The 12,173-nt window shown below is 45.4% G+C and overlaps 1 protein-coding gene across 4 annotated transcripts in view; it reads left to right on the top strand.

Moving 5' to 3' along the window:
• The window catches only part of ptprfa (protein tyrosine phosphatase receptor type Fa), a 209,391-nt gene that overhangs the window by 170,133 nt on the left and 27,085 nt on the right, over positions 1 to 12,173 (top strand). For all 4 annotated transcript variants that reach the window (XM_084164046.1, XM_084164048.1, XM_084164047.1 and 1 more), the window contains one exon: positions 10,559 to 10,671. In XM_084164046.1, the coding sequence (XP_084020172.1) occupies positions 10,559 to 10,671 (113 nt within the window). The remainder of the gene's footprint in view (positions 1 to 10,558; positions 10,672 to 12,173) is intronic.

Consider the following 12,173-nt stretch of genomic DNA (forward strand, 5'->3'; position numbering starts at 1 on the left):
CTCCTGTCTGGCGGAAGGCTCTAGCGGCTCCTGTCTGGCGGAAGGCTTTAGCGGCTCCGGTCTGGCGGACGGCTCTGAAGGCTCATGGCAGACGGGCGGCTTTGCAGGCTCAGTACAGACGGGCAGTTCATGCAGCGCTTGGCAGACGGACAGTTCAGACGGCGTTGGGCAGACAGGCAGTTCAGGCGCCTTTGGGCAGACGGGCAGTTCAAGCGCCGTTGGGCAGACGGGCAGTTCAGGCGCCGTTGGGCAGACGGGCAGTTCAGGCGCCGTTGGGCAGACGGCAGACTCTGGCCGGCCGAGACGCACTATAGGCCTGGTGCGTGGTGCCGGAACTGGTGGTCCCGGGCTGAGGACACGCATCTCAGGGCTAGTGCGGGGAGCAGCAACAGGCCGGGCTGGGCTGGCGACGCACACCGTAGTTCTAGTGCGTGGAGCAGGAACAGGCCGGACCGGGCTGGCGACGCACACCGTAGACTTGGTGCGGGTGGCAGGAACAGGCCGGACCGGGCTGGCGACGCGCACCGTAGACTTGGTGCGGGTGGCAGGAACAGGCCGGACCGGGCTGGCGACGCGCACCGTAGACTTGGTGCGGGTGGCAGGAACAGGCCGGACCGGGCTGGCGACGCGCACCGTAGACTTGGTGCGGGTGGCAGGAACAGGCCGGACCGGGCTGGCGACGCGCACCGTAGACTTGGTGCGGGTGGCAGGAACAGGCCGGACCGGGCTGGCGACGCGCACCGTAGACTTGGTGCGGGTGGCAGGAACAGGCCGTGCTGGGCTGGCGACGTACACCGTAGGCTTAGTACGTGGAGCAGGAACCGGCCGGGCTGGACTGGCGACGCACACCGTGGGCTTGGTGCGTGGAGTAGGAACAGGCCGGTCCGTACTGGGAACACACACCACTGGCCTTAACCGGGGATCAGGAACGGGCCGGACCGGACTGGTAACACACCTCAGTCTCTCACGCCGTGCCTCAACTGCTTCCCTCCCTCTACTCGCCAATGGCTCCCGTAATCCGGTAGCCTTCTCTCCACGTCTCCCTGTGGCAGCCTCCTGCTGCCCAGCCGCCCAAGCCATGTGCCCCCCCCCAAAAACTTTTTGGGGTTGCCTCTCGTCCTTCCGACGATGACCCTGCTGACGCCGTTGCTCCTCTCTCGCCAGGGCCTTGATCTTCCCCCAAGGTCCCTTGCCCCCGAGCATGTCCTCCCAGGACCACGATTTGCCCACCTGGGCCATCGCCAGCCTCTCGATCTCCTTACCAGGCGCCTCCTCCCATGTCCAGTCTCTTTGCTCCTGGACACGCTGCTTGGTCCTTTTGTGGTGGGTTTTTCTGTCACGAACGTCTTCCAAATGAGTAGACCAAAGCGCAGCGCGTTGAGCGAACATGACTTTATTAATTCAAAGTCTGGAACAAAACAACAAAACAAGAACGATTCGTGAAGTCCTCTGCAATACTGACAGAACATGGAACAAAAACCCACAACACCCAAAGGAAAACATACAGATAAATATGGCTCCCAATCAGAGATAACGAGCCGACAGCTGACACTCGTTACCTCCGATTGGGAGTCACATGACTACACAAGAACTAACCAAAACCACACACACCCAAATGAACACACCCTATTCCCAACCTAACCAAAACAAACCCCCACAAAACGAATACACCCTGGCTCAAATACAAGTCCCGGAGCCAGAGTGTGACAACTTGAGCGTGCATAACTATTCACCCCCCAAAGTCAATACTTTGTAGAGCCACCTTTTGCAGCAATTACAGCTGCAAGTCTCTTGGGGTATGTCTCTATAAGCTTGGCACATCTAGCCACTGGGATTTATGTCCATTCTTCAAGGCAAAACTGCTCCTGCTCCTTCAAGTTGGATGGATTCCGCTGGTGTACAGCAATCTTTAAGTCATACCACAGATTCTCAATTGGATTGAAGTCTGGACTTTGAATAGGCCATTCCAAGACATTTAAATGTTTCCCCTTAAACCACTCAAGTGTTGCTTTAGCAGTATGCTTAGGGTCATTATCCTGCTGGAAGCTGAACCTCCGTCCCAGTCTCAAATCTCTGGAAGACTGAAACAGGTTTCCCTCAAGAATTTCCCTGTATTAAGCGTCATCCATCATTCCTTCAATTCTGACCAGTTTCCCAGTCCCTGCAGATGAAAAACATGGTGTTCTCGGGGTGATGAGAGGTGTTGGGTTTGTGCCAGACATAGCATTTTCCTTGATGGCCAAAAAGCTCAATTTTAGTCTCATATGACCAGAGTACCTTCTTCCATATGCTTGGGGAGTTTCCCACATGCCTTTTGGTGAACACCAAACGTGTTTGCTTATTTTTTTCTTTAAGCAATGGCTTTTTTCTGGCCACTCTTCCGTAAAGCCCAGCCCGGCATAAAGTGGTCCTATGGACAGATACTCCAATCTCCGCTGTGGAGCTTTGCAGCTCCTTCAGGGTTATCTTTGGTCTCTTTGTTGACTCGCTGATTAATGCCCTCCTTGCTTGGTCCATGAGTTTTGGTGTGGGGCCCTCTCTTGGCAGGTTTGTTATGGTGACATATTCTTTCCATTTTTTTTATAATGGATTTAATGGTGCTCTGTGGGATGTTCAAAATTTCTAATATTTTTTCATAACCCAACCCTGATCTGTACTTCTCCACAACTTTGTCCCTGACCTGTTTAGAGAGCTCCTTGGTCTTCATGGTGCCGCTTGATTGGTGGTGCCCCTTGCTTAGTGGTGTTGCAGACTCTGGGGCCTTTCAGAACAGGTGTATATATACTGAGATCATGTGACAGATCATGTGACACTTAGATTGCACAAAGGTGGACTTTATTTAACTAATTATGTGACTTCTGAAGGTAATTGGTTGCACCAGATCTTATTTAGGGGCTTCATAGCAAAAGGGGTGAATACATATGTATGCACCACTTTTCCGTTATTCATTTTTTAGAACATTTTGAAACAAGTTATTTTTTTCATTTCACTTCACCAATTTTGGACTATTTTGTGTATGTCCATTACATGAAATCCAAATAAAAATCCATTTAAATTACAGGTTGTAATGCAACAAAATAGAAATAACTCAAGGGGATTAATACTTTTGCAAGGCACTGTATATGTGGCTTATTTACATAAATACACTGGGTATATTTCCATGTATGAATAAATTAACATAATGGGGTAGTACAGGCCTGCAACCACCAACAACTTGCTCTGTCTAGGCCTACCTGCACTCACCTGTGCTGTCTAGACTGCCTCATTAATTACTGTTGTCACGTTCTGTTGCATTATTCGACAAATGTGTCAATAGCAGGATACTCTCGGATTAAAAATCAATAAGCTTGGCTCCAGATTACACCTATCTATACATACTTTTACATTGTTTGTGAGATCAGACATAATATCACTATAATCCGAGTGTTCATTTTCGGAAGTTGCTTTCATTTCTGCGGATCTAATCTATTTTTTTTACAGTTCAACTGTATTAAATTATTGCTTTTTTCAATTCCACAAAAAATGTACACCCATCAAAATAAAGTTATCTTTCTTCTCTTTCTTGTGATGTAAGTGTCGAGATGATGCGTTAAATCCCTGACGAAGCTTTAGCGTGCTTATAGATGCAACGGAAAGACAATGTATTCCATTGAGTCCATTTCAGCCATTACCGGGGTGTGTTTAACAGGTCAATGGTTGTAATGTTAACGGGGGAAAACATCAGGCACCAGCAAGAGTATGAAAGAGTCGCAGGAATAAAATAAAAACAATCAATCCAGAAAGATTTAAGTGACAAGTGGATTTTGCACCCCTCAAAAACAGGAAATAGATGGCTGAAAAAGACAGATCGATCCTCAGATGGGCGGGGCATGTGCATTGCTAGAACAATTGCTGCAATGAGTGTGCAACACGGCACTCTAGCGTTTGTGGATAGATTTTCACAAGTGCCCGCAACTGTACATGCCTGCTTGTGTTCTCTGGAAAGTGACATTATTGCTAAGGATAGTTAGGACACGACTGAAAACTATGTATTTTAGTCGTTTTGACAGCCAAAATGTTTCAAGCAATAATATGTATCTCTGAGGTTTGTGTTATTCAATGTTTATCTGAAATTCTGACTCCTTTAATGATCATCTTAAAGCAGTCCCTGGAGGTTTTATTTTGCCTCTTTTACTTAACTTACAACCATAAAACAAGTTGTATTTAAGATTGATTATAAATTACATCCGTTTGTTGGAGTTCAGTGGTTCCTCAATTAAGACAGACAGGCATTCATCTAGCCTGGGCGTGAAGCCTCTGTGAGGACTCTCTCCTTGGAGTGGGCACATGGGAGGCTGCTCAGTCAAGTAGCCTGCAGCCCTGCTCTCCCACGCAGGTTAACAGTTGGCCCAGCCGTGTTTTCTCTGCTCTGTTTGAGTGGGGCTGTCCTTAGGCCAGACATCTGGAGCTTCTGACTGAGCTAGCGTTAGAGAGAGAGGGAAGAGGGGGATCCATATGGTACCTTCTGCTAATGATGACATCTCAGCTAGCTACAACACTGTTGGGGACATGTTGGGATGGGTTGGGTCTCCTCTCTCTGTCGATCTGTTCAACTTTTCTTCTTCTCTTTCGTCACCCTCCTCTCTTACTGGGTGTTCAGTCTTTCATTCTAAGACCACAGAGAGACTCTTCGGTCTCTGGGGTTGTGGTAGTGTACCAAACACGCTTTAGCCCAGCTTAAATAAAAGGTGCAATCAGGTACTCAACTGAGGGACTTGATCATTCCAAAAAGCATTCCTTACTTTTTGGCCTCACCTTACTTCTCCTTAGTCTGGTGACCAGAAGGAGCTAGAGCTCAACTCGCTCTTACAAACCAACCCAGGAAAGTAAAGTAGTGAGCTGAACTCAAAGTATTTTTTCAGGTCTTAGTCCTATTGGCTTTGAGGGCAGTTGTCAGTGAGAGCACAGAGCACTGCAGAGAGCGTTAGCTGCTCTCTCTGTGTGGATAAGCCCAGTCAGGGCTGGCTTAAATGGCAGGAGGGTGGAGGATTTCTTCACAGCAAATGAGAAGAAATCTTTTGAAGTGGCCCGATTTAGCATGCCTATTTAACTGCATAGGCCTATAGCTCTCTGAAGTCCATAACAGGAGCCATTGCAACTTTGTATGACTTGGAAGTAATTTTGCTAAAATGGATTATCCTCTAACATAAATTAATGTAACCTCAACAAAATGTAAAATACAGTTGAAGAGGTGGATCTAAAGACATTTCAACAGTTGTAAAAGTGGTGAAACAGAGGTTTTGTATATAGGGGTGAAACAGAGTTCATGTATATAGGGGTGAAACATAGCTTATGTACGGTATATAGTGGTGAAACAGCTCACTGGGCATACACTGGTTGAATCAACGTTGTTTCCACATAATTTCAATACAATTACGTGGAATAGACGTTGAATTGACGTCTGTGCCCAGTGGAAGAGCTTATATATATGAGAACACCATCCTCATATTTCCACACAATGTATTAGGATGACAGTTCATACCAGGACATTAGTTGCAGGATGCAGCCTACTGTATTTCCACTCAGCTAGTACAATATTTACATCAAGTAACCTAAAGGAGCATAGTGCACCATCATCAAACCTGTCCAACACCACACAATATAATATCCTCCCTGCATTTTCTCTTACAGCATATGCATCTTAAGAGAAAGGGTTGTAAAGAAAAAAATGATATTAAAAAAACTTGTTGAAGATTATTATAGTGGCAGGGATTGAGATCTGGGCCCCTAGAGGAAAAACTCATTTTCTAAATGTCAGCGTCGACATCTGAATAAAACCGCAGGGCTGAGAGGGTGGAGGAGAGAGGGATGGAGGGAGGGAGGCAGGGAAGGAAGGAGGGAAAGGGAGGGAGGGAGGGAAGGAAGGAGGGAAAGGGAGGGAGGGAGGGAGGGAAGGAAGGAGAGAAAGGGAGGGAGGGATTAAGGGGTGAAGTAAGGAGCTGGTATAAATCAGGTGCTGTTCCCTATCCACTGCTTCTATGCTTCAACCCTGCTGCTGACAATCTGTAATTTAATCCTCCCTCTATCTCTTTCCCTCTTTCTCTCTGTCTTCTCCCTCACTCACTTCCCCCCTGCTTTCTGTGGATGCAGCAAAAAAGAAAGGTTAGTATTTATTTCCAGAGGGGTATACCTCAAAGCAGATTCAATGAGTTAGCCAGCTAACTTGCCTAAATATTCAGAAAAATAAATTGGGGGGGAAGTATAAGCTTGAAATGGGCATGGTCTAATTGAAAGAACAACCAAAAACATATACCTAAGTTTAGCTTTCTTAATGAATCTGGTTGTTTATCAAAGTTAGCTGGCAAACTAATTGAACTAGCTTTGTAGTATACCCCTCTGTTTTACACCCTTACACTCCTTTCCCCCCTCTCCAACCCCAACTTGGCTGTCGCTCTGCAGCACAGCCACCCTCTCCTCCCTCCTCCCTCCCCTTACTCCACTCTTCTCCTCTATAAGATGTGCTTCTAGGTCAGGCCGCTCTGTTCTGTTCTGACTCAGAGTGACAGACTGACATGCTCTTTGTTTCTGCTACACTGTCAAGATCACACATCACACCACTATGCTATGTCTTGTGTCTTTGGCTGGTGTGTTGTTGAGTGCTTTTTCACAGGAGAAGTGTGTGTGTGTTTTTGGTTTTACTATCCATGTGGGGACCAGAAGTCCTCGCAAGAACAAGGAACATTCGGACAAGTGAGGACATTTTGCCGGTCCCCACAAGAAAAATAGCTATTTTAGGCTTTATTTAGTTTATTTAACCTAAAAAGTGTTAAACAAATAAAAATATATGTTATATTTGCCTTGATGACAGCTTTGCACACTCTTGGCATTCTCTCAACCAGCTTCACCTGGAATGCTTTTCCAACAGTCTTGAAGGAGTTCCCACATATGCTGAGCACTTGTTGGCTGCTTTTCCTTCACTCTGCCATCCGACTCATCCCAAACCATCTCAATCGGGTGAGGTCGGGGGATTGTGGAGGCTAGGTCATCTGATGCAGCACTCCATCACTCTCCTTCTTGGTAAAATAGCCCTTACACAGCCTGGAGGTGTGTTGGGTCATTGTCCTGTTGAAAAACAAATGATAGTCCCACTAAGCCCAAACCAGATGGGATGGCGTATCACTGCAGAATGCTGTGGTAGCCATGCTGGTTAAGTGTGCTTTGAATTCTAAATAAATCACAGACAATGTCACCAGCAAAGCACCACCACACCATAAAACCTCCTCCTCCATACTTTACGGTGGGAAATACAAATGCGGAGATCATTCGTTCATCCACACCGCGTCTCACAAAGCCACGGCGGTTGGAACCAAAAATCTTACATTTGGACTCCAGACCAAAGGACAGATTTCCACCAGTCTAATGTCCATTGTCCATTGCTCGTGTTTCTTGGCCCAAACAAGTCTCTTCTTCTTATTGGTGTCCTTTAGTAGTGGTTTCTTTGCAGCAATTCGACCAGTCTCCTCTGAACAGTTAATGTTTAGATGTGTCTGTTACTTGAACTCTGTGAAGCATTTATTTGGGCTGCAATTTCTGAGGCTGGTAACTCTAATGAACTTATCCTCTGCAGCAGAGGGAACTCTGGGTCTTCCATTCCTGTGGTGGTCCTCATGAGAGCCAGTTACATCATAGCGCTTGATGGTTTTTGCGACTGCACTTGAAGAAACTTTCAAAGTTATTGAAATGTTCCGTATTGACTGACCTTCATGTCTTAAAGTAATGATGGACTGTTGTTTCTCTTTGCTTATTTGAGCTGTTCTTGCCATAATATGGACTTGGTCTTTTACCAAATAGGGCTATCTTCTGTATACCCCGCCCCTACCTTGTCACAACACAACTGATTGGCTCAAATGCATTAAGAAGGAAAGAAATTCCACAAATAAACTTTTAAGAAGGCACACCTGTTAATTGAAATGCATTCCAGGAGACTATCTCATGAAGCTGGTTGAGAGAATGCCAAGCGTGTGCAAAGCTGTCATCAAGGCAAAGGGTGGCTATTTGAAGAATCTCAAATATAAAATATATATATATTTTATATACACTTTTTTGGTTACTACATGATTCCATATGTGTTATTTCATAGTTTTGATGTCTTCACTATTATTCTACAAAGTAAAAAATAGTAAGAAATTAAGAAAAACCCTTGAATGAGTAGGTGTGTCCAAACTTTTGACTGGTAGTGTATATATACACATTAAATTACAAAAACACTGTCATGGGAAGCACAAATAAAACATCACAAATCACCCAGAAAAACGGTTACATTCCTCCACAAATACGTCCCCAATCAATACTTTAAATTGCCCGAACGACACCACAGCATCAAGATGAAATGTATTTAGAATTTTGTTCCAGCAATACGGTGCATTAAAATAAAAAGCTGATATACCTAGCTCGGTGGAGACCATAGGAACCTCAAGAGTTAACCAATCCTGTTTACGGGTTAGGCAACTCAGGTGTCTATACTTCAACAGCCGTTAGATAGGACTGAAGTTTATGAAGTAGGGCCTACGGGTCTTTAGTGAAGTCCAACCAACCTTTTGATACAGGTTGCAGTGATGAGTATCAAAACTGTCACCTGTAAGAAAACAAAGGGCACTATGGTAGATGACACCCAAAGGTTTAAGTATTAGCAGCTGCACTTTGATAAATAATATCACCGTAATCAAGAACAGATTAAAAGGTTGACTGAATAATCTGTTTCCTATTGCTTAGAGAAGGACGATCTGTTTCTTTAGAAAAATATAACTTTAAATCTTAGCTTCTTGACCAGCTCATCTATGTGTTTTTTAAACGTAAAATCCATATCAATCCAAATGCCTAAGTATTTACATGTGGGAACACGTTCGATTGGAGTACCATCTAATGACTGAACATGTAGTTAATCTGAAACATTCTTACGAGAGTTTTTAAAAAGAACATGTATTTCGTTTTGCCCATATTAAGCACACATTTTTAATCAGTAAGGGATTCCAGCATAGCTATAAAATCTGACTGTTGTTTTGACAATAGCATACATAATAGTATCATCTGCATATAGATGAAGTTTACCATTTTTAACAGATTGACCAATGGTGTTTATATAAATAGTGAACAGGTCCCAAAATCAACCTAGGCAATAGTCAGAATAACAAATTGCCCTTCCCCTCCCCACACCTCCTTATTTTATGCCTCCATGCTTTATTATGATCTCCATCTCAGTCCTCATCTCTACATCTCCATGACTGTGTCCCAAATAGCCCCCTATTTCCTATATAGTGCACTACTTTTGACCGGAGCCCTATGGGATTTGGTCAAAAGTACTGCACTGCATAGGGAAAAGGATGCTATATGAGATTCAGCCTAAGTTTAGGGCTAGTAACATGACTGTCACCTCCCGTAGACAGCTATGCATGGCAGCACTAATAGCTTTCCCTGTGAGACAGCCAGCTGAACATATCAGTAGCATCACTCAGCAATGGAGGCTGCTGCACTCAAACACACGTTAGCGGGAAGCTGTAACATGGCAACGCTTAAGACCTCAGTTAGCATGCTAGCGCTAGGATACACGGTGTGGTGAGTTGGGAATGGAGGACAGATGTGCTCTCTCTATAACTCTCTCTCCTCTCTCTATCCCTCGATCCTCCCTCTCTCTCACCATCCCTTCTGCTCTCCTCTCTTTCTTTTCCTTTCTCTCCCTCCATTTCCCTTCCTCCCTCCCTCTCTCCCTTTCTTTCCTCCCATCCCCCTGCCTCCTTCCCTCTCTCCCCTTCCTCTCTCTCCCCTCCTTCTCTTTCTTTCTCCACCTCTGTAATTAGCAAGCCTTGCTAGTCTGTCACTGCGGCTGATCTGTTAATTGCTCAGCCTGTTTGTTTTCACACGTTCATATGGGGGAAATTAGTGGTTTTAATGAGCGTAAACCCAAAACTGTGTCACCACTTTCCCCCCAGCTGTGTAGACAGTGAATTGGGTCCTCCACACAAACTGCCTCACCTCGGGAACTGACTAACACACAGCACGGCAGACACATTTATTTATCGGGTTATTTAACGGCACCCTATTCACTATATAGCGCACTACCTTTGACCAGAGCTGAGGGCGAAATAGGGGGTAGGTTGCCCTTTGGGACGTAAAACCAATTTACTTACTGAAGAGTAGAGGTATGCCTCTGCTTCAGGGAGTTACGCACCTCAACGACACAACATCAGCTTTTCACTTCACTTCAGGCACAAATTGAGTATCCTCTTGGTAGCCGGTATCTTCCACATCAATGCAGGAACCACCAGCTAGCTCAATGACATAGTCATGATACAATAGTGATGGTTCTGTAACTGGGGTTGACCTATTTCCAGCCAGCTGACCACTACAGTATGATTACATTCCAATACCCATACAATCATACCATCTTCTTCAGCCTACCACCATACATGCCCAATGACATTACTTAACTAGAAGTAGTATGCTAGTGTTTTTATTGGAACACAGCCTATGTACTGTGTATGGAGCTTGTCTCATGGCCTCTCCTCCCTGCCTCTCTCCCCAGGAAACGAGCATCTCCCTCGGCCAAGGATGAGCACTCTGCTGGGGTGAAGGACTCTCTGCTGGCTCACTCCTCTGATCCTGTGGAGATGAGACGACTCAACTATCAGACACAAGGTATAGACACACACACGAACTCACTCACTCACACACACGCACAAACACACACACACACCTCACACATGCACGCCGACACACACACAGGCACTTACACGTGTGTACATACACACACACACACTAGCATGCACGAGGTATAGACACACACAAACTCAGCGACCCAGACACACTAGCAGACAAACACCACATATACACTTATATTCAGATTTAGCTGTTGTTCACCCATGGCCAAACTATCCACCTCAGTGCCTGCAGACAAATCTCCAACAGGTAACTATGAAACATGGCCTCTAGCCACCCCACTGCTCACACTCTCTCACACTCCTATGATACATTCTGGTGAATGTGTAGCTATTGGTAACCACTTTGCTAGGAGAAGCAAGTGAATGCAGTTCACAGCACAGCCTTAAAGTATATAAAACCTCAGAGTTAAAGCTTCTACTGTATGCAGATGATTCAGCTTAATTACAACAATATCAGATGCTGGTTATCACAAATTAAAGATGGTTGGCGATTAATTGAATGTCGACAATAATCAGTGCAGTGTACCTGCTTTACTGGATATCATCATCTTGTCTTTGTAATATCGGAGGATTGAGGATTGCTGTGGATGTGAAGGATGTAACATGGCTTAGTGTACTAGGATCATATGTCTTGTTGTATTTGTAGTACTTGGGTTGAAGTGAAGTTGGAAGGGAGATGCTGTAGTTGAGGATGGAAGGTACTGTCTATCAGTCAACAACCCCAAAGCTCTGGTCTTAGTCGTTGAGATGTCCTCTCCCTCTACACCTCCATTATGACCATTATAGAAAGAAGCCTTAATGGTCCCTTAACATATAACATGTCCTGAGAGAGGTAGGAGAGAGAGAGAGAGAGAAGGGGAAGAGAGAGAGAGGGGGAGAGGGAGAGAGAGGGGGAGAGCGAGAGAACGAGGGGGGGGGGCTCTTTGGCTCTTCTAGTGGGCCCAAATGGCACCCTATTCCCTACGGGCCCTGGTTGAAAGTATTGTACTATATAGGGAATAGGGTGCCATTTGGGATGCATACTCTGTGTCTCTTCTTCTAATGGACTGCACTGACCCAGCTTGGTAATTAAACACTGTTGAAAGCAGCATGGAGAGTATTGAGCTTTGAACTTAGCAGAGGAATTAAGCCCACAGAATCTCTCTCTAACTCTTTCTCTAAACATCGAACTCTCTCTGTCTCTCGCTAACTCTCTCTAGCCCTTGCTTATGTGCTCTCTCCTCTCTCTCTCTCTCTCTCTCTCTCCTCTCTCTCTTCTCTCTCTCCCTCTCTCCTCTCTCTCTCCTCTCTCTCTCTCTCTCTCTATCTTTCTCTCTCTCTCTCTCTCTTCTCTCTTTCTCTCTCTTTCTTCTCTCTCTCTCTTTATCCCTTCTCTCTCTCTCTCTCTCTCCTCTTTCTCCCTCTCTCGCTAACGTGCTACCCTTTCTTTATGTGCTCTCTCTCGTCCTCTTTCTCTCCTTTCTTATGCCTTATCTCCCT

This window comes from Coregonus lavaretus (assembly GCF_964263955.1).
Source record: "Coregonus lavaretus genome assembly, chromosome: 6".
NCBI lineage: Eukaryota > Metazoa > Chordata > Actinopteri > Salmoniformes > Salmonidae > Coregonus > Coregonus lavaretus.